At 36.6% G+C, this 23,642-nt stretch overlaps 1 protein-coding gene across 3 annotated transcripts in view; it reads left to right on the top strand.

Moving 5' to 3' along the window:
* PJA2 (praja ring finger ubiquitin ligase 2) overlaps positions 1–23,482 on the top strand; it is a 34,216-nt gene extending 10,734 nt beyond the window's left edge. For 2 of the 3 annotated variants that reach the window (XM_042864945.1, XM_042864946.1), the window contains exons 2-9: positions 7,367–7,579; positions 9,035–10,085; positions 12,487–12,669; positions 14,082–14,267; positions 15,526–15,637; positions 18,750–18,864; positions 19,182–19,297; positions 20,615–20,773. In XM_042864945.1, the coding sequence (XP_042720879.1) occupies positions 7,381–7,579; positions 9,035–10,085; positions 12,487–12,669; positions 14,082–14,267; positions 15,526–15,637; positions 18,750–18,864; positions 19,182–19,297; positions 20,615–20,722 (2,070 nt within the window). In that variant the 5' untranslated portion in view covers positions 7,367–7,380 and the 3' untranslated portion in view covers positions 20,723–20,773. Of the gene's footprint in view, positions 1–7,366; positions 7,580–9,034; positions 10,086–12,486; positions 12,670–14,081; positions 14,268–15,525; positions 15,638–18,749; positions 18,865–19,181; positions 19,298–20,614; positions 20,774–21,145 lie in introns of those variants that run through there. The other variant, XM_042864947.1, reaches the window with a different exon arrangement.
* The last annotated feature ends 160 nt before the right edge of the window (positions 23,483–23,642 follow it).

Below are 23,642 nucleotides of genomic sequence, written 5' to 3' on the forward strand. Positions count from 1 at the left end.
CATGACTTTAATATGATAAGCCTGTCAGTACAGCAGATCTCCATGTTTTTGGTTCAAACAGAACAGTAGCTACAATTTGTTCATGATGTAGTTTCCTCTGTCTCGCTTTGTTAAAGAAGCCTTCTTTGTTTCTTTGCCTTACTGAACGCAGTAGGAGAAACTCTGAATGTCTTTCCAGTTCTTAAGTGAGCCAGAACTTTCTACTAAAAAAAAAAAGCTGCCACGGAAACCTTTTGCACTGTTTCATGATCAACAGTATACAAATGTGTTTTGTGCACTGAATGTGCAGCTTCTGTCAAGAAGCCTACTGTGTTCAGCTAAATAAATGCATAAATATCTTCAACAATTACATTTCTGTAATTAAATAAAAAACAGCTTTTTTACAAACAAATAGCATGCACAGGTTTTCACATCACTGCTCATTAATGTCAGTAACGGAAAGGCAAATGCCAATGGCTAGTGGGAAGGCAGGCTCCTCCTTAGTAGTTGAAAATCTTTATCAATTTATATTTAAATTTATCTGAGCACAAATTTGTTTTGATATCAGCTAGTTGGAACAGTGAAAAGTATCTACCAAGAATTTATCCCTTTATTTTTCTTGTTCTATATCTATGCAGTCAGCACTGCAGAATCACTGCAGACTGTTTCACAGCAATTATATTACAGTCTGAATTTAAAAAAATAATAATAACATTCTTTTGGTCAGTGTTGTCACATGCTTTGAAAAGGAGACAGCTGGAGCAAATGGAGATTAATGAAAATAACAAAGTGTTGAATTGATGAAGGCTGTAGGTGAGATGCAAGTGCAATTAGGTGAACCTGCCAAATTCAGTGATTATAGGGTACAGGCTGAAATTTGGCATATATGGATTCTTGGCTGCTCTTTCTATTTAATTGTTAGTGAACAGACTTTTTAGGAGGTTCACAGGTTTGCTTGGCTGGTTTTTATACACTGGTAGGGAATAAAATACTCCCAATGGTCAACTTCATAAATGAGAGTTTATCTAATCTATATGTTATCATATTCATGATGGGCCAAGATTATGCATGAGGACAGTCAAAGCAGATCATGTGGTGTACTCAAGTTTGTTCTGTTGTTTCTCTGTTTAAATGTATGCAGACCAAGTTAGAAAACTCAGTTGTCTTCTTTTCAAGCTACAGAAATTACTAGGTGCAGAAAAAAGGGCATTCCATATTACAACTTTTGAACAACAGGATTTTATTAAGGTGGCTTAGATACGCTTTGATTTCTTTCATTTTCATAACTTTTAAAAGTGCTTCTGTGAATTAGACTCTGAACAACATGATGCTGTCCAAGTGAGTTGCTGAGAACAACGGATCAGACAAGCTTGCCTGCACCGGTGGCCAGTTCTCCTGTTCAAGAGCAGGGTACGGCACATTTCACACCCACCCAGGTGGTGGCAGTTTATGGGTAGTACTGCAGACCTAGGCCGTGCCTGCCTTAATCCCAGGAGACTGCTTCTCTGCTTTCTAGAGTGCAGGATGTGAAGGGGTCAACAGGATGATGAAGAGTGGAAAACATTGTAGAGTGAACAGAGCTACTGGGGGATGTAGTGCTGGAGTCTAGAATCCTGCTGAGAGTTCACTGAGTCACAGGACAGGAGGGGTTCCAGCCTTGTCAAGTCTGGCTCCATAAACCTCACTGATTTGTGTTTAGGACTGTGGTCAAGGTAATGGATTGTTTCTGAATGTCTGTGTCATGGTACAGGGCAGTGAACAGCTGTTTACCTTGCCCAGGTGGCCAAGAAAGCCAGTGGCATCCTGCCTTTATATCAGAGATAGCATTGCCAGCAGGAGCAGGGAAGTAGTCATCCCTCTGTACTCAGCACTGGTAAGACTGCACTTGGAGTTCTGTACTCAGTTTTGGGCCTCTCATTACAAGAAAGATATAGAGGCCCTGGAGTGTGCCCAGTGGAGGGCAGTAGTGCTGGTGGGGGAATGGAGCAGAAGTCTTATGAGGAGCTGCTGGAGGAACAGGAATGGTTTAGTCTGGAGGATTGGGAAGACCTTATTCATCTCTACAACTCTTTAAAAGGAGATTGTGGCAAGATTGGGATCGGCCTCTTCTGTTGTGTAACTTCTCTTGTGTTTGGACTAGGGGGAATGGCCTCAAGTTGCACCAGGGGAGACTCAGGTTGGACACTAGGAAAGGTTTATTCTTATGGTTAGGTGCTGGAACAGGCAGTCCAGGGAAGTGGTGGAGTCACTATCCCTGGAGGTGTTCAGAAAACATTTAGAGGTTGCACTGAAAGACATAGTTTAGTGGGGAAATATTGATGGTAGCTGGATGGTTGGACTGGATAGTCTTGCAGGTCTTTTCCAACATTGGTCATTCTGTGATATATACATCTACAACTGACCTTTAGTGCAGCATTACTTCTGGAAAAAGGAGTATTTTGTGTGGTTGTTTTTTTGCTATTTTTTTTTCTCTTGTTTAGGGAGTGGCAGTATGAAGGGGGAACACTGGCGCAAATTTGCTGGGGAAGTCAGATGGACTGAGTCCGGATGCTCAGGCTCTCTGTGCTACAGCCTATTGTCAGCTGGCTGTAGGGAATGGAGTCCTCAGTGCAGCAGTCACAGATGCAAAATAGTCTGCTGCTTTGCTTTTATTGGTGAAATACAGTACCTCAGAGAGCCCACCTGTCTGTTTTTTCACTGTGCAATTCAGGAACTACTCTCCTGGGTTTTGTTTTTAAATCCAGCTCTGGTAACCTGAAATAATTTTCTGCTTTATTTTCTGCTTCACAATTGGTGCTAATGAACCTTTGAGAAATTCAGGCTTCTTTCTCAAACAGTGGAGGTGTGGCTATAACCGTCTTTAACCTAACACACAGATCAGGTCTTCCACTAGTTTCTCATACTTTAGTTAGAGGTGTGTTGCATCAGGACCAAAACACATCCTTTCATTCAGGCCTTGGCTTTTGTGAGAATGTGTCATTTCTCTTGTATAAGTCTGTCCTATCAGCAGGTGCTGGCAGTTCTTTGAGCAGGCTGAGTAAATTGAGCTTTTGTGTGCCGGGCAGAATGATGCCCACTGCTAAGGATGGGAGAATATCAGAAGTAGAGAGAAGATATTCTATGTCTTGAGAACTTTGTTTATCAAAGAGTTGCTTGTTGACTGATCTCTGGATTTAGATGCCTAATTGCTGCCCATTTCAGGCATGCAGATGAATAAATGCGTGGTGCCTACTCACATTTGTTATCTAGGTAGAAGTCATCTCTTCCCTTAATCCAAATGTGAAATCCAAATATTCAGTAAGAGGTAGAAGTTTTCACTAGTTTAATCTAATAAACTTCTTCCAGGGCAGAATAGCATCTTTTAACAATAATTGAATACAAGATGAATGCTCCTAATGTGAAAGAATTATTTGGAACAGAAAAAGCATCGCATGCAACTTTAAAGGTCTAAACAGCTGTGAACATTAAAACAACAACAAAAAAAATCCAAATGTTTGTATTCAGAAATTTTGACTCTCCCGAGTGGGCATCTGTTTGTGAAGAACATTGATGAATTAAGAATTAAGGAGTTACATTGTGTTTTTACTTTCTATTTCAACAAGTTTTGTTAGCATGTTTGAGGGCTGACTTCTGTCTTGCTGTACTGATTTAGCAATCTAACAGTTGGGTTTTGCTCTACAAGTTGTCAGGATGTGACTGCTTACTGTCATCTCCCACTGGCACTCTGCTTACCAATCATATTATAATCTGTGGAAATTGAACAATTCAGAGCTTGCTTGAATAAACACAACTTGCTGATTGACTTACTGAAGATATTAACTGGTTGATTAATTAAGAAAATTGTCAGTTCCTCCCCTCCCACTTTTTTTTTTTATTGTTGCATTGGTTGCAGAGATTGTTTTGTCAAAGATGATTCAGGGTTGTTTTCTTTCTAACAGCAGCGTTTGAAAAGAATTGAAGGAATAGCGTAGTTAATGATGAATTTACCATTTTAGCTTCTGTTGTTCAATGTGATATGAACAGCTGTGGACAAATACATGTAATTTAAAAAGAAAAAGATTGTATGTATCAAACTACAGAGGTAGATGAAAATTGCTACCCGCTCATTTTTATCTTCTATAGAGGTTTGGTTGATCTGTATCCCAAGTCTGTAGAAATTAGCAGTTTTGTGACACTGCTGCTAGTGGTAGACGTATTTGAACTTATGCAGTGTTTGTGGAACTGGGCCATGGTTGTGGAGACACTTCATGTGCTGGGAGAAGAGTGGAAAGAAGAGATAAGTAGGATTATTCATTCCAGAGGAGATTTAGAGCTGTAGATTTAATGTTTTACGTTATAGCAACATCACTGTAGTAAATGCTTTTAGAATTGGCTAAAGATCACAAAAAGTGAAGCTGACAAGATTAAATTAACTCCTTATGTTATACTTAAGTGTAATATTGCAGTTCTAAGTAATTGAATTGCAACTATTTGCTTTCCAATTTTGAGTGCTGCAAATATCTTTATTATTGCTGTAAATTCACCTGGGAATAAAACTCAAATACTTTAGACTCCTGTGAGAGATGTTATAGTGTGTGTAATTTTCTTTCATTTACTCCACCCATAACTTTTTCCTGGTTATCAAGCAAAAAAAAAATTCTTATTTTCTAGAAGCTTGCCTATTTTTTGAGGCCTTACATTTTCCACTATTGTTCTCTGTCTCATTGTTGATTTTTTTTTAGTTTGTTTGTTTTTGCTGTGGAGAAGATCAGACAGGAAGTATTTGAACGTATTTCACGGAACTTTGAAGTGCAGTTGCTAGGAAAAGCTTTTGGAGTTGCCATGCTGGCGACTATAGACAAATTCTTGTAGGAGGCTGTGTCTGAACTTAGCTCCTACAGCTTCTACTAGAAACTGTACCTTGTAATAAGTAGATACTTCTGTTTGCTTTTCAGCTAAAGTTGTCGTATCTGGGCTGTAGGCTGCATACTGCCGAGTCCCTCCTTGTAGCCATCGCCTGCCCTGTGCCATCATGGTCGTGGTTCTGCCCCACTGAACAACCCTACCTGGCTCTGGGCTCACACCCATCACTCACAGCAACCACAAATCAGTGTGTGATCGGCTCTGTGTACACAGGGCACAGAGAAGGCATGGTGCGGTGCTAACTCAACTTGTGCCAAATAATTGTGTGCATTGTCATACATGGGCTAAAAGCAGCCCTGCTTTCTGCTTTGGTGACAGAAGTTGATAACTGGTTTCAAGATTGCCCCCCCCCCCCAAAAAAAAAATCAGCAATTTTTAAATGTATTTGCAACTCCATTTTCAGTCAACATAACTACATTACCTACAGATTTTTAAACAGAATGTATAGAGTGGCAGTTCAAAATGTGATCATGTCTTTGTTGGACTTTCATAAGCCCTCTCTAACAAGAAAGAGATAGCACTTGCTTTACAATCACACCTTATTCATATCACCACTTGCTGGCAGCATGTGCATTTGTGAACAACAAAGGTAAACATGGGATGAAGTTCAGGAAGAGTAAAATTTCATCAAAAATTGCTGACAAATACTTGGAGAACTCCCTGAGAATTGCAACTGCTGATGCTGAAGCAGGCTGTTGCATTAGTTGCAAAGAAGCAAAATGAAATATCCCACTGTTTTTATGTTTTTGTTGCTCTGTTTTTATTTTAATAAGAAATGTTAAAAATTAAGGTAAGTTTTTTACTTATATTAACTACATTTCATATTTTCCAAGGGCTGCTCTGAAAGTAATGCCTCCAATTTTATTATATTTTATGCCACACCAGAGGTGGGTGCTGGTGGATATGGGAGAAGAGGTTGAACCTTCCCACCAATTTTTTTTGCATTTTGTTGCCATGTGTCAGATGGCAGAAGAGAAGCAATCTGACAGAATGGCATCTGACATGGAAGTATGTATGAAGAAAAGGTGTGTCACTGAATTCCCTTATGGAATGGCAGCCATTGGCATTCATGAAACTTTCTGAATATTTATGGCAACTAAGCGGTAGATGTGAGCTCAGTGAGACTGTAGGTGACATGTTTCAGCAGTGGCAACAGCAACAATGAGTTACTTACACTTTTCAGATTTTTGCTAGTGTAGCAGTGAGGCTGGTTCACTGTTGATGAAAAGGCACAGCTGATGGAGGTGACCTTGCTGAAAAAGAGAGTCTTGTGGCTGAGATTTTCCTCTATCAAATAATGTTACTGTGTTCTTTGTATCTGTTGTTGTTTCTATGGAAATATATAGGATATATATAAATATAAAATATATTTACTTTTGAAACAACCTACATATTCTTGGCCCAGGATTTTTTTCTCTTCACTCAGTGCAGCCCAGGCAAACCGTAAGGTTGGATGCCCATGAGCTAAAGTTTCTGTATTGACTTTTGTAAGCATAGTTCTCCCCCTCAAATACTTGCTGCTTTTCTTTTATTTTTTGATTCATGTTAAGTAGATAGCACTAAGGGTAGCTTCCTATTTATCAGACCCAGCAAAATAACAACTTCAAAAGCAATGCCCGTTTAAAAAGAAAAAAAAAAAACAACCTACTGGACAGTTAGGACATATGCAGTTGCATCTTTTGATCAGGAACTATGTTGATAGTTGCAGAATTTATTCTCTTTACGTTTAATGTGTCTCCATTTCAATTTAGTGACTTTTGAGAGTAGAAAATAATATAGTACAGATTGAAAGTGACATAGAGGGAGATGAGAAAGCCATTGAATATCTGAAATCTGGACTACTAATTTGTACAATCCTTAGGATGTGAGTTCTTATGTTAGATTATTTGTAGATTATACTACAAATGTGTTAGGAAGTCTCTTCATTGCAATTTTGGCAGCTTTCTCACGCTGTTTTTCAAGTTCCTGTGTAGCTCTTAAACCATGTTTTCTTGATAAGTGTTATGACCCATCAATATTGCATACTACTGCAGTAATAGCAAACATGCGTATAGTTAGCCCTATGTGGCTGAAGGGTTTTCTGTTACAGTTTTTATAAACGTCTTCTGTGCCATGAGGCACAGAAATAAGTTGCTTTCAAAGAGGATAGGAGGTCTTGTGGCACCTGGACTTAGCTTCAGTTGTTTTTATGAGGTGTGTGTTATTTATCACAAACTTGTTAAGGTGAGGGCAAGGTTGGCCTTGTTTATATTTAGTGTAGATCAAAATTGTAACTGTTATATGTTTTCATATATGCACTGAGCACCTGAAGTTCTTAACAGCTGTGCATTTGTGAATTTCAAAGCTTTGTAGACAAGAAATTCCTTGCTTTAAAAAAAAAATTTAAAAAGTTTTGGAGAGGATTAAAACTGTAGAAGATGCATTGTTGTCTAATACAATCTTCTTTTTGTTTGCTTGTTCCTTGTTTTTTGTTTCCTTCCTCTAGAATTTCATGCAGCAATGGGTCAAGAATCTGGTAAACCTGCATGGCCAAAGCCAACAGGAGGATATCAGACTATTACAGGTAGAAGATATGGAAGAAGACATGCTTATGTCAGTTTTAGACCATCTTTGAATAGTCAAGATGGAAATCAACACCAACACAATGGAGGATATGAAGGATTAGAATTGAGTGACGTTCAGGAACAGATTTCTTTATGTATGTACATATATCTGTGTGTGTGTTCCGTTTTATTGCAAACTGTGGTGTGTAGGGGTTGGGGTGGGAAGGCACATAGGGAAGTCTAGAAAAGGGAAGAGGGTATCCACATATCCACATAAGTGATACATATGTGTAAATTACACTTAAAGCAAACTGAAGAATTTTTAGATTTCAATTTTGCTTGAAGAAGGTATGAATAAGTTAATGTGTCCTAACCAGTTGTATAATCGTACGATAGGATCCCATTATTTTGCCTTTTTTGAAAGACATTTGTTACAGGTCATATTTGGAAGAAAATTTGTTGCAGCAGAACAAGTCTATGAAATATTTGATATATCACTGACCAAATAAGATATCTTTGACCTCAGTGTAGTTGCAGTGGAAATTATTTTAAGCTCATATAAGACTTTAAAAATTTATCTTCTGTTGATACGACTTGAACAATTTCCTCCCCTTTTTTTTTTTTTTTTTTTTTTTTTTTGGGTCTTTGTTGTTTTTTTTTTCCTTTTTTTTTTTTTTTTTTTTTTTCCTTTAAATCGTGGGAAGCTTATTTTACATCCTAAGTATCCTAAGTCTGCCTGTGTTTAAAATAACCTCTTTTGGATTCCCTACCTGTAACTGTGCATTTCTGGTTTTTTTTCTTTTTTAATGAAGTTTCTAAGTTCCTTAATACCAACCTAAAATTTGCAAGTACTTGCATCAAGTTATGCAAGCTATTTGTGTGTTCAGAAACAGCATGGATCTTACAGATAACTCAAACTAAGCATTAATTTTTGTGGTAGTACCAGAATGTATTTTTTTTTTTACCTTCTTTAACTCTTGCTGAGTTCAATATTTATTGTATCTTTATGCAAGAGGTGCCTAATATAATCAGATGGAATCCATGGTTATGGTTACTACAAACTGTAAATTCTATGTTCATTCCTGCTATTATTTTCTCCTTATGTAGAGTAGCATTTACAGCTGCATGCACAAAATACAGTGTTGTTAGTACATAATTTATGATAGCAATAAGTGGCTTTATTTGAGTGTGGCAGGAGGCACATTTCAGCTAGTTAACAAATGAGTAGTCCAATTTTAACATATGGAAAGACATATGCAGCTTTTTAAAGCTTCTAGTGTCATTCAGGTTTTCTTTTCTCATCTTAAAATCTCCTTTTAACTGAACAGAGTAAAGGTACTCCTTATGAGCGTGTTTATTCTTTAGTATTTGGTTTGTGCTGTCAAAGGCTGAGCCGAACTCGAATCATTTAAATTTATTTCTTTAGCCTTATTTACATTCTCATTTCTATAAACTATATTAATGAAGAATGACTACATCTCTGCTAAATGTTTCTCCATCATAAATTGCATTTACAATGAACTACCCTTTTTTCATGAGCTGGTTTTGTAAGTGAGATTACCCATTGTTTTCCATTATTGAGTTGTATTTTCTTACAATTTTCTTTGAAGGTTCGGGACCATTGGTTCAAGTTTCTTCCGGTTTATTGGATGAGCCTCAGTTAGAAAATATTGGAACTGGAGAACCCGTTTGCCAAGCTGTGTTCAGGCAAACTTCTGAGGCAAACCCTTCACCATTTTCGTATGGTGTGGAAGGCAGCCAGATCTCAGGAAACGTTACGAGCCCTGATAAAAATTCAGAGGACCTCGCAAAATATGCTTCTGGAGAGTGTGATGATTTGAATGGTTGCAATGGAATAGCTTTTGTAAACATTGACTCTTATGAGCCAGATAGCAGTGATGGAGAAGATGATGATGGTCAAGGCCAACTTTGCTTGGTGAGAGAAGAAGCAGGTGTGCTTCAGGAGACATTAGATAACATAGTTTCTGAGTTAGAAAAGGATGTAGAATCTCTTACGCATTTACGGTCCCAATTATCTACTCTCAGTGACAGAGTTTATAGAGAATGTTGTGAGGAAATAGGACCAGTACCCTTAACAAGATGTTTTAGCACAGGTTCAGACTTTACCCATCCAAACAATGAGACATATAAAAAATCTGCTGAAGATCAAGCCATACTGGAAAATAACCTGAGTGGTGCCAGCTATGAAACGCCACTGGTAAATACAGTGAATATTGAAAACAGGACCTGTGTAACAACTTGTAGTGAATTAAATATCAGTGATGAGGAGGCTGAGCAAGAAGATTCACCTGAACTAATAGTGAGACCTAAAATAAGAAAACTAAACCCCACAAGCCATTTGGATAGAGAGAAGCTTCCGAATAATAATGAAGAAGAAAGCAGTTCTAAGAGGGAAGGTGAAATTGATGAAATCGAGCAGGACTGTGCTGAGTTCCCCTTCAGAAATGACAAAGAAAAATTGAGCTCCAATATGTTATTTGATTCCAAGTGGTACAGTGGTCTTCAAAGCCACACAAAATTAGACCTAAGAAGAAATACATCAGTTCAAGAACAAAAAGATTTGCCAGATGATAGCAGTTTCTGGGATGAGTTTGAAGATGGCAGCAGACGTTTATCAGTATCCCACAGGAATGAAGACAGGTAAAGTTCCATTTTTGTATCTGTGCTGGGTTGAATTGGATGTGTAAGTAATATACAAATCTGCATAATTTGTTAGCACATGGAACACAGTAGCTCAATTTCAGAACGTAATCAAATAGCAAAATGCCAAGTCCTCCTTTCAGTTCTCTTTCAACTCTCTAAAATAATCTAAAGAAATGGCACTTTACATTACTGTACTATAATGTGATGATTTTGGTGTTTTTCCAAACATTGTAGACTAGGTCATAAGAATTGGGTCAGGAAAGTTTTGTTTTGTTTTAATTATTTCTAACTGAATTATGCTTCTGATGGTGGAATGAAGAGCTGTCCTTTAGCTCCCACACCATGGCGTTGGATAGCATGGCAGAGACCAGGTCAGCTAGGTGACTGTTCAGGTAAAGTCTGTGTTAAGCTAATGTCTCACATTTTGGCAAATGAAAAGTTTATAACTCAGTAATCATTAAATGAAGGTCTGCATCTCTGCATAATTTGGCTTTGTTAAATCCTAAATTTTGAAATTCATCATATGCTGTTCTTATTTCGTTTGCTATTAATGTCTGTAGGCACATCTGCTTTCCTTTCAATTAGAACTTTAAAATCTGTGTACATATAAATTCAGAGTAGAATTATGTTGGAACCATATGACTACCTATATAATAATAAGTAGGTGACTCTGAAAGTAATGCCTCCTGTTGATTTCCATGGAAACTACAACAGATAGAGCACACTACACTATTTGATGTTGAAATTCTCAGCTGCAAAACACAGTTTTTCAGAGTAGTCATCTCTATTAGCTGTGCATTTTCACTAGTGGTGAACAAGACCCGCATGCTGTGCTCGCTATTTTACAGCTGTTCTCATGGCATTATTACTAGGAAAATGTGGAAGTTTTTTTCCTCATTTTCAGGAAATCCAGAAGGATCACCTCTTTCCTATCCCAAAAGTGCTTTTTATTCACAGTGCTTTTTATTCACTGAAGGCTGCATCTTGAAATTTTTATTTGATAAGAAATTCACGTCTCCACTCCATAGACTGTTCTTTTGATTCCCAATAATAGTGATGACACCACATCTCTTCACTGATAATAATGTAGTCTAGGAAACTGTCACCTTCAGTTTTGTATTGGGTTGATACATCCTAACGAATTCGCATCCAGTGTTCTTTCTGCTCCTGTGTGAGCATCTGCGGGACCCATGTTTTGTGCCACCATTGTTTCCAGTGAATTGAAACTGTTGTTCAACTCTGTGTACAGTTTGCTGGTTGTAATCCACTGATCTGTGTGGATGAGTTGATTGAGATACTCATCATTTCATAGTCCAACAGATGTGTGTAGCTGTCCATCTTGTCTATCACATCACTCTCACCACTGCTGAGATGCACTACCCACCACTGTGCTCCTGTCCACTGTTTCATCTCCATAAATGTTGAGCGAGAATTGATGAATGACAGTGAGTGCCATTTTTCCTTGCGTGGAGAAATCCATTGACAGTTCTTCACTTCATATGCACTCCCATGTCAAATGCCATTTTGTCAGGCTGCCATCTGTTGCCATCTGTCACACAGAGCAAAATGCAATGGAATATTCGTGGGAGGGTTCAACCTCCTACTGCACCAACATCAGCCTCTGATGTCATAGACCAACATAATAAAATAGGAGTTGTTACTTTCAGAACAGTATTTGTTACTGTAATCTGCATTGGTAATCATTACTGGATTGTGAAATAGAGAGCACTGAAGGAATAGTTCTGAGGCTCTAGGTTAGTCTTACAGTATACTTAACTAACTTTTAGATATGAGGAGGGAAAGTACTGGAATGTTAAACCTTAGTTGGTATGACATAGGATGTATTTATTGTCTTTTGAAAAACTCCCTATCACTGATCTGCTAAAGCCTAAGGGTTAAATGATTGTCGGTAATCTATCAATTGTAACCTTGTGCAGTTTAAAGAAGAGAACTGAGAAAGGGCTGTTGTGAATGGCTTAGAGATTGATGGAACTTCTGCTTAATGTTTTGTGTAACTGAGATGTGAAGCTAACGTTTCTGCATATTTGCTAAGCGAACATTGGTTTTCTGTGTATCAGGGTGCTGGTAGGAGAAGGTGCATCTGGGGCTGTGGATTTGTATTTCTGAGATGTTGTATGTGCTTTGCTAATGTCTACAGAGAAGAAAATACTACCACTAGGTAGTGTGGACAGATTTTTTTTTTTCCTTTTAAGAGAGAGATTTGAATGAATCCTACATACTTATCTATATTTATAGGTACAACAAAATTGTCCCTGAGAGTTTCTATGCTGGAAAGAAATCTTCATACAAAAGCACAAAGACACAGAATGTTTTTATGCATGTTTTCTTTCCCATAAAGCAGTGCTTAAATCCACATCCTGCCTTGTTTATATTACAGCTCAGAGTGTAGTGATGGAGAATGGCCTGCAACTGGGCCAGTCTATTTTGCTGCTGCAGAAAAAGACCAGTCCTCAAGTGATGAGAGCTGGGAGACTGTCCCAGGCAAGGAGGAACATGAAGCAGAAGTGCTGAGCAGCAGCAGCGGTATAGGAGTGAATGCAGACCCTTGCTTCCATGGAGGGTATGTCTTTATTTTCATTTAATTTGTTCCTGTAAATTCTGATGGCAGTATCACAGTAGCCACGTGACACTAAGCAGAAAAAACAAATTCTAAAAATAGTTCCTATCTTAGGAATAATTATTGATGGACAACTACATGGTCGACTTGATGTACACATTTAAAATAGGATAAAATGACTTGTCATACAAGTAGCGCTGGCTATTTTGTGAAAGATATAGAAATAATAAGAGGGCATTAATACTAATAAGAGATTAGTGTCAGTAGGGGTAATGGTGTACTGACTCAAAAAAGGCAGATTAGAAAAGCTAATTATATAGCATGTCTCTTTACACACATCTTCTGATGTTGCATAGTACTCCTTGCAAAGCTATTGTTTTTCACTGCTTTTCATATTCCAGTGAATGGAACAGCTGTTCTTTATTTCTTCTTTTCTTTATTTTCCTGTAAGTGATTAAAGTGAATTTGAAACATTTGCTTGATGAGAGCTTGCTCTTTTTACTTTTTTTTAATGAAAGTTAAAAAAGGAATTTTTTTCTAAGTATCTAATATTGACCTTAGATTGTTAGTTTGGGTCTTTATAAAGCAACAAGTCATGGCTAAGTATTCTTTCTGCTGCTTCTGCTCATGGGCATACAGCAGCTAGCACCAAGCGGTCTAAATCTGTTACTGCTTTGTTAGCATTGCTGTCTCTTGAGGTCTTAAGAATTAGAATGGCTTTATGAAAACATCGTGAAAACTAATCTGTTTCAGAACAACAGCAATAGAACTGTGTATCCTTTAGTTTTCTGTGATGTGGACAACCTGCAAATGTATTAATTTCTAACACAATTCCTATTTATTTGCTCTTTGATAAGAAAAGCAGTATTCTTAATTCCTTTAGCCATTTATCCTCTGGAGAATCTAGGAGCAACACATGGCTTCTCTTACAAGTGATCTCTTGGCAATTAGGTCAAGCTTCCCCATGGCAGGCTGCTCCAGGGTGTTGAGAGCCTTTAACTTTTAGATTTTTGAACTTTGATTAATAAGAAAATCTTTAGAACTAAGTTTGGTAGCCCTGACAGGGATACTGCCTGTATTGGGGAAATTGCTGAGCAAGCAGCTTACATGGCTGACCTTGAGCACTGTGAAAGTAGTTCTGTTACAGCATCGTGGGTTTTAGTAAGTTCAAAGTCTGGATGGACCAACTGATAATACTGAGAAGTTATGTTTGTTTTTTTTTTTTTTTTTATTTTCTGAAAGCAAATGTTAAATTTCTAGTTGAGGTCTCTGGGAAATACATAGGTGCAACCCTTGATATAGTATTTGTATCCTCTCTTGCTTGCAAATGCTTGGAAGTTGTTCTAACTTCTTAGCTTTGTCTGTTCATTAATTTATTTGAAGGGAACAAATGTTTTTCTCTTATTAATTTGAAGGGTGCAAACGTTTTTGGAGGAAGGTGAAATTCCTTGGTTACAGTATCATGAAGAAATAGAAAGCAGCAGTGATGAGGAAAACGACCCATCTAGTGATTTTGTGCATCCTGGATTCTTTATGTTGGATGGAAACAACAACCTTGAGGATGACTCCAGTATGAGTGAGGACCTGGATGTGGAGTGGAGGTATGTATGCCTCTTAGGGTTTTCTGTGTTCATTTTAGAGAGTTTGTGGTGACTGGTTACTTCTGCTATGTAAGATGTCTAAATGCACACAGGTATCTTTGTTCTAGAAGGCAGGTGTAGATCTGTTAAATGAGGCTGTGTATGAGAACACACTAGGACACATTTGAGGGATGTGTTTAATTTTTCAATTGATTTTCAAGACAGTAAGTATAGCAGGAGTATTACAAACAAAAACAAGGTGCTATGAATGTAGTCAACCTTCAAGTCAGTGCAACTTTCTCTTTCTTTGCAGCTGAAGTAAGTTAGACATTGTAATACATACCTTATTTCTCTTAGAAATGCTATGTGCTTACCTAACTTCATTGTGATTTTGAATACTTCACTCATATTTTCTTTGTCCTTAGATTGCTGAAGAATAGTGTGATATATTTATCAGAAAAGCCCTGCAAATGACAGGAAGAAAGTTATCAGAGCCACTTGCACAACCTAATCCTAGAGTAACACATTGTGTTTGTTTAAATTGCAAGTAAGCTAGACTGAATGCTTCTCAGCGAAAGGCTTAAAGCTTTTTTTCTTCTCATTACTGGCAATATTAAAAGTTTGCTGCGTAGATGTGCCTTCATAAAGGGACAGTATAAGTGTTGTTATATTGTCAAAAAACTCAGAAGGGACTAACATGTGGAAGTCCAAGTTGAAATAAAGTACATTGTGTTACAGGGACAAGCAAGTACTTCAGCAAGCTAACAAGGAAATTGTGGTATATGGATATAAACTGATTTATCAGCTTTGGCAAGTTGCTTAACTAATCAGAATAGAAAGAAGAATGTTTCTCTAATAGTATGTTTTTCCTGTTCATCATATGCAGAGAGTAACAGTTTTGCCATGTCCGTTTTAAAATTTGATCCCTGATTGTTAAGCTGTGAAATGCTGACGTATGATGAAAATATAATCTGAACAACAATTTTTAAAAGAACCTAATAGAATACACGTGGAATTTATTTGCTGAGCTGTTTGCCCTTTTACTTTGAAGTAGTCAATAATAAAAGATCACTTCAGAATCTTCTGATGTCTATATCACTGACTGTACCACTGTGCTGGGCATAGGTCAGTAGTGTGTTCTGGCAGAGCCCAGCAGGAGCCTGGGAAGAAAGTGTTATTGGTGTGAGACAACTAAATGTATCCAGTCTTCATGTTGTCACTGTTACCTTAGGAAGCCTTTCCTAACACATTGTCTGTGTTTCAAACTTGTCTTTTTCAGGTTGCTGGATGAGTTTGGTGATGGAGTAGGAGTTGCTCAAGTCATTTCATATGTGGATCCTCAGTTTTTCACGTATATGGCACTAGAGGAGCGCCTAGCACAAGCTATGGAGGTATTAAAGCGTAGCAGTTGCTTTTTGTATTAATTAAAACCAAAGCACACTGTGTTATTTTAATACACAAATATTTAGATCACTGAGTTTTATTTTTTTTCAACTTGAAGGTTACTCTTTTGTGTGTTAATATTAGATATAAAAGTATTTCATTAGATAGGAAACTTTTTATCAGTATTAGAAAAACATATGAGAATGGTACAGGTGTTCTGACTATTTCAGTGTTATACCTGTGGTGTTGTCACAGGAGCTATTCTTAGTCAACTTATGGACAAAGATTCAGTAAGGTCTAGAAAACAGCCTTTCTTGGTCTGCTTTGAACTTTTAAATTTGCAAGTTTGAAAACAGGCGTTAAACTTATTCTAAATGATATAGAGCAAGAAGTCATTGATCAGCACTGGCTTTAGAACTAGTTTTAGAATATGCAATTATTTTCTGTTAAAGGAAAAATGAAAATATTGGCATTTCTGCAAGCATGAATACATCACTTAAATGTTGTCAAATTTTGTACATACCCAAAGAAAATTCATACCTAGAACTGTGTGTATAGATTATCCCAGGTGTTTTTTTTTTTTTAAGAGTAGTGGTAGAAGTCTATTTGTATTCCTCAGAACTAGTCTTCATTGGATTTGTTTGTCTTGACTACATACTGGATAAACCACCATTGTTCTGAGTATTGTTGCTTTTTTTTGGTTTTACTTACATGATATTAGTCACTGTCAGAATGAATATAGAGCTACCTAGCTGAAATTCTGCTTCGTGCAACATGACAATTTCTGCTTTGCCAGAAGTCTTCTCTGCAGGATATTCTCTGCCAAAATGAGTTAAATGATGGGTAGACATATATGGTGTTGCAACAATTAAATTGAGTGTTTTGTATGTGAAGTTTAGGGGATAGCAATAGGGAGCTTGACAACTAGCTCTTAATTAAAAGGGGTGAACAGGGCAAATTGTGTCAGGGTATACTTGCAGGCACAATACTGAGGAAATTTTAAAATTTCTAAAAGCTGACAGTCAGTGGAACAATCATGCAGCTTTTTAGCCTTACAAATAGTGATAAAATCAATAATTTTGTGATTGAACTTGATGGTTTCCAAGGAGGTCAAAGGGCTGTACCTGAAGTTATTAATCTTAGATTACTAGTGTGCATCTCAAACCATTTGGGAGGCCAGCATATTTTTATTTTTTTTTTTTGTAGATGTATCACAGGGTTTTCTCCAGTTTTGGAGGACCTTGTTAGTTTTATCTTAGTTAATCTTTAGTTAACTTATCTGGAGATGCATCTTAACTGCTTCTTGCTATGTAGGAGGTCTGTTGATAGCTTTTTCTAAAAGCAGTATTCTCAAGTTGTATAAGGAAAAATCCATTTCTCTTCAATACCTGCTAGTTCTCACTACATCAAACAAGGCAGAACTACAGAAGCAAGTTGACCTCCTCCTTTGCAGTGAAGAAAGGAATTATATAGAGAAGGGAAAAAAAATCCCATCCATTTTTATCTATGTATTAAACTGTTAAAAGGAGATTGAGGTTATTACAGTTCTGAGATTTTTTTTCCCTCATTTCTGTGCAAGAACATTGTTGAATTCTACCAGAAGGAATGTGTAAAATTCATTCAAGCTGGCCTGTAAATGCAGTCCTAGTTGACTGTATACATGGCTGACAGAGAAGCTGCTGTAATTACGTCAGTGTCGTAAGGAATTGAGTGTCATTGAACTTGCTTGGCAAGCAGAAAGATGAGTACAAAGGTAGTTAGTTATTCTGTGGAAGCTGTGCTACAGGTCACTGATACAGATATATATATCAGTATCTTCAAAATATTCTCAGACCATCACAGCTGCAGCAAAATACCATTAGAAATACTAAAGTCAACTTAATAAGGAAGTGTTGTCCATTGTAGCAGAATTGAATGACTTTAAGCTGTTAGATCTGAGGAGTTTGAAGAATGTAGTTGTTTTGTAAGTAGAGTTGTATACTGCACCACAGACAATTGTTCCAGGGTTCTCTTTAACTAGAACTTCTAGATGAGAATACTTGTGGCAGTAGGAGCTGTGTTTGTCTGTTAGTTCTAGCTGATTTTATGCTACTGCAAATATTTGACTGTAGGTGTTAGAGCTACTAGATGGAATGGCTACCCGAGCTATCTTGCCATTGTGGTAAGAGCAGACACATTCACAGTCTGTGACTGATAACTTCAAAAGATCCAGAGTAAAGGCTGCTGAAGGTGTCTACATGTCATCCAGTGTTTTTCTGATTTGTTCTTGTTGTTACTGGGTAAATGATGTAAATGATAGATGCTAAAAAAAATATCAATTTATCTTAAAATTCTTAACAGAAAATTTGCTATTTCATCCTGATTAGAACAGGAAACAGTTGTACTTGAAGGCTGGAGGTACTTAATTCATGATATCAACTCAGTGCTTATGTCTTTGTGGCTATTCAGTTTGTTCTGTTGTATTGTTGGACAAGGTATATCTTGTGCATTTTTTAGAATTTGGATTGGCTGTATTTGCTTTTTTGAAAAGTTCTCCAGCAGAAAGAAAACATTGCAATGTGGTTGAATATATGATGTAAATTAACATCAAATCTGCCTGCTTTATAATTGGTGTCATAGTGGCTTTATGTGGTGAAAAATATAATTGAGTTTCAAATAAGATGACTTCAAAGTGCATATCATGCAAAGTCATTACACAGATGAGAAACATATATGTGGATCCTGCTTTTTCCTGAAAGCATACATTGATTGTTGTAGCCCAGCTACTTAATTTTTTCTTCTCACTTGAGTAATGCTAGTTTTGAAGCCAAAAACTGCGTAAATGGGGCTTTTCTCTTCAGGCAGTTTTATATTGGCAAGGTTTATTGTATTTTCTTGCTCTCTTTTTAGAACATGAACAAACATTCATTAGAGAATAAGTTGGGCATCTGTGCTGATATGTTGAGAAGCCTTAGAAACTATCTGATACTATTTTGATCTTCAGCTTTTGTTCTTTCATTACCGAAATAAAAAATGAATGTCATGGTTGATCTGACAGGGTTCCTTGTCTTGCTTATTTGTTTTTATATGAAATGTTATATTTGTGAGTAAGAGAACTTGATCTCTGCTCACCTTTTTCAGAATGCTCTGGCACATTTGGAGTCTCTTGCAGTTGATGTTGAACAGGCCCATCCGCCAGCTACTAAAGAAAGCATAGATTGTCTACCACAGATCATTGTCACAGATGACCATGATGGTATGGAAAAAACAATTAAGAACTAATTTCTGCTATGTTTATAAGAACAAATTTAGCTTTTTATAATAACATCGATACAGCCTTGTTAGCTGCACAGTATGTTTAAATACTGTACTAAGAGCTTCTGAATTTTGAACTGAACTGAATGTAACTTTTGTAACTTCTGGGAAATGAATCTTTACCTCTTAAATCTTTACATCTATGAGATGTGATTGTATTTCATAATCATTGGTGATACTGTTGGTATATCAGTTTTCTACATCTAAGATTAAATGACATTAAAAGATGTTAATGTTTTTTCTGCTTGATGTCTGTAGGTCAAGAACAGTGCTGCACTATATGTTGCAGTGAATATGTAAAAGATGAAGTCATAACAGAGCTACCCTGCCATCATTTGTTTCACAAGCCTTGTGTCACTCTTTGGTTACAGAAGGTAAATGTTTTTTGGCAGGTTTTTTTGGTGGGTTTTCTTTGTTTTGTTTGAGTATTTGCATTCTTACAGGAAGAACAGAAGTTTGAAACTGAAAACGTGGAATGGTGTTCTGTGAAATAACTGGCTATTATTCTTATGCATTGTGGAAACAAATTCTAAATCAAGTGAGAGTAATTTATATCCATAGTCACCAGGAGCCATGACTTGGTATTTATTTTTAGGTATGCATATGTGAATATACATGGATAAATAAACTGAATAGTTAAACATTTATTTCTGTAAGGATTTATAGTAGTTAGAGATTAGAATGCAATGATGTCATTCTTGAATGGGAAAGGAGTTTTGTGTGGAAAAACATGATTTGTTTTGGGTAAAAATGAAAAAAGAAAAAGTAAGTTACACTTCAGCAAGATAAGTTTTTTTTACTGTACCTCCCACCTAAAGTGAAGATAATGCTTTTATTTTTTCTGAGGACAAATAAGTATCTCATCTGTTTTGCTGGAATGTGTCAGGCACATTTGTGGTGATAAAGTTCACAGAAGAAATAAACATCTGCAAGAATGTAATGTAGATTAATTTGCAACACCTTCCTTTGATAAATGTTGTATTAGATTTCATTTTCATCATCCATAATTACCTTTTCCTTCCTTGGATCCGATCCTGGCTCATACTGAGGTGACACTAAAAGAACTCTAATTCATTAATTAGTATTTCTGTAAATAGATTTGCACTCTTCTTTATGTACAGTGTGAACTTGGACTTGATTCTAGTAGTTTTTAGAAATAGCGCTGAGCCTATAGTGTAATGTATCCCTTCCTCAAGTACTGTAAGAATGTGATTGATTCAAACCAGGGAGAGAAGATCACCTCTAGAATGAGTTCTAGGTGGTTTTACATTATTTTTGTATCCTAATGCTCTTAGTTTTGATGTTAAAATCTTTGTATTTTGTCTTACCTTTTTCCCTACTGTCAGTAGTAAAATGCTGTTGCTGAGAACTGTGATGAAATCCTGTTAGATTTGGGCTTTATTTTTCCTTAAAGTGTCAAATATAAACTAGATTAAGTTCCCACTTCTCTTTGAAGAAGTCCACCTTGCAGGGTTCCTGTTATATATATACCTGGTGTTCAAAAAAAAAAAGTTTTCATCAGAAGTGATATACATCTCTTAGCTTCCTTCAGCAGTCCAATCTGATTTGAGTTTGAGACAGTACTGTTTGTAGTAAGTAGAAAGACATTGTAAATCATAAATTTCAGCTCCTCACTAGAATGAAATTCGAGCTGTGCAAATGACCTGTTCTTTTTTTCTCTTTTTCTATAGTCAGGAACATGTCCTGTTTGTCGCCATGTACTTGCTCCCATTCTTCATGAGGCAGCTGCTTCCTCTGCTTCCTTTCTACCTGATGATGACTCTTCATCTTCTGTTTAGAATGTTACAGGAGCTCCCAGCTAGCGTGTGAGATGAACATTCTACTGCCAAAATAAATGTTAATTGTGCTTAGTTACAATGTGAAAAAATGATATGTAAAATACCGTGTATGTTATGTTTCAGTTTCGAAAGAAGATGCAAGAATTTTTCAACTGATTAGGTTTACAGTAGTTTCTAGCTTTCAATTTGAAAATTTAAAAATGTGCACCCTTTTTTCGGTTTTCAAAGTAATATTGCTGCTAACTAGAATGTCTACAGCTTGTATTATGTTAGATTTGTCTAAAAAGATAACATGGCACTTTGTGTTTGCATTCTTACAACTGCAGTGCAGTTGCAGCTTACTGAAGTTATGCTTATAGACTATCTTACGTAACTGAACTATTTGCCAATGAGTAACTGTAATTTTTCTTTTGTTTACGTCAGATATAAGGACATTTTGTGATGACAGCAGTACAATTTTCTTTCACTGGAAATGCAACGGAACAATATCTGACTTCTATTCCACATTAAACTTTTTCCTGGCATCAGAAGTGCTGTTAGGTTACTGTTGCCTGGGCTTTTTTACAAATGCTTTACCAATTTTAAGTCTTAAGTCCTGAATGAACTTTAGACTATATGAACTTTGGAACTTCAACATTTGATATTCTGAGTTTCTAAGAAGTTGAATCTGTAATGTCTGGGCAGCTGGTTCTTTTGAGTTTTGTTTAAATATCGTTATACTGAATAGACCTCCTTTACTTTCTCCTCCTTGCACACACACTCACTCTCTTCTAGATAAATTTATTTTTATATATAATGTAAGGGAGGGATTGCTTTCCTAATGCAGATATAATTAAAATATTTTTGACTCTTGGAGTCTTGAAGTCTGAACAAGGTAGTAACAACCTTGTACACTTAGTTGAAAAATATATTTGAATACATGGGTGTTAGGATAACTACTATTATTTCAGAAATTTAAGAATGAATGTTTCTGGTGTTTGCACTTGTTGCAGTGGGTTATGCTACATAAAGTATTTTAAAGGGAAAAAGACTGTAATTTCTAAAATGTATTTCTCTAGTTAATACTCCGTGTCCCTTAAAGTTTTCTCTTGTGCTGAAGTTAGTCTTCGTGCACAGAAAGTTAAGATTTTGATTTGTGTATTCTGTATTAATGGTTGTGCAATCTTACAGTGCTGGAGCATGGGGATAATATGCAAGGAACCAAATCCAAGCACTCTTAAAATTACTTGCTTCCAGTAACTACTAGTTGAGCTCATGGAAAGCTTAATGTGATGACTGAAAAACTAAGATTAAAGTAGCACTCAGCTACTTGGTTGTGGTTATTGCTGCCCTAATAGCCTCATCTTTATAAATATTAATATATTCTTTGAATAGTGTTTTTGAGAGACATACTGAGTAGTGTGACTTACTTTACAGTGTACTTTGTGGACTGTGACAGAACAAAGAATTGCTGGATATTGCCATAGATCTATTCCTGAGGTTTTAGATTTTGCATTCCTAAACATGAATACGAGGAAATAAGAACAAGGGTGTTGGTGAAAAGTTGTGGAAGTGGTTAGCACAGCTCCTTACAAGTTTATTTTTCTGCATTAGAACTCTATATTCATCAAAGCTCACATCAGCAGGATTTTGAAAAATGTGACAGGGAACATAGGCTATAGGTATACCCACTGGGACAATTCATACTAATCCAAGAAGCACTATAATTTTCCGTATCTCATTTATGAATCAGTGCTGGGGAGAATGCCCATTGGTTGTTCCTCCTATGGCAAATGCTACAACAGGTATTTTAACCAGCCTGAATTGCGTTTCTTTCCTAACTGCTCAGTATGCTGTCCCTCATTTAATCCTTTAAGAACTGTGTTTTGTAAAGAGGATTACCTCAGATTCTGGGGCAAGATTTGGAAGCACTCTTGCTTGTAGCTTTTGATTCCGGACTTAACCAGCAATGTCAGGAGCTAAGACAGAAGCAGCTGTTGGGCTTTTTTTCTCCTTATCTGTTACTGGCCTCAGTTTTGCTTACTATTTCTAAACAACTGATGAACAGCTGTCTAAGTGTTAAAGCTTTTTTTTTTTCCCCCTTCACCTTGAATGGATTGATGGATTATTCATAGATCTTTCCTAGTGCCTCAACTGAGGAAATAGCAAATGAAAGATCTTTGTCAAGGTGTCTGCAAAATTATATGCCAGGTCAGGACATATTCAGGAGATTACCAGAAACCTTCAGCAACACGAAAGAAGAGTTGAATGATCAAATTCTTTGGAATATTCAAGTGCTGGTTGTGATTTATTTTTTTGGTAAACAAAATTGTGTCAGATTGCTGTGCACATTCAGTGGTAAAATCAGTTCAAGTAGGCCTGGTCCTTGAAAATGCCTTGTAAAGTGTAATGTTTTCCTAGAACAATAAATACTAAAGAACAAATATTTGCTCAAAAAGAACATCCTGGGCATTCTCTAATAAAAAATTCTAGCTACAAGAAGAAAATCTTTTTCCCACACTAGGTAAAAAAAAGCATTCAACAAAAAGGTGGAAGTAAATGTGGAAAAATAGGTCTGCTACAACCAAGGGTTTGTATCATCTCTTCATGTACTAGTAAACTGGATGCATCAAAAGTCCATAGGAGATCATAAAAGGGGATAAACAAATTACCTGCTTTGAATAATGTTCAAGTAATACAGAAGTTCTTGTGAAAAATGTGTTTCTGGTAAACTACATGATGTAAAATGAATGCTTTTTAATATGTAATAAAACATTTTCATTGCGAAGTTAAAATATGAAGTATTTTGGATTTTTTAACTTTTTATTTTATGCATTCCTTTCTGAGGGCCCTTTGAGGTAAGCCAGCAGCACTCCAGAACTGTCCTTTGCATATAGAATTATTTTCTCTATTGGCCAAGAAACAGAGCAGCCTGCTACAT

The sequence above is a fragment of the Lagopus leucura genome, unplaced genomic scaffold (assembly GCF_019238085.1).
Source record: "Lagopus leucura isolate 7727_CA_CO unplaced genomic scaffold, USGS_WTPT01 Super-Scaffold_774, whole genome shotgun sequence".
Taxonomy (NCBI): Eukaryota; Metazoa; Chordata; class Aves; order Galliformes; family Phasianidae; genus Lagopus; species Lagopus leucura.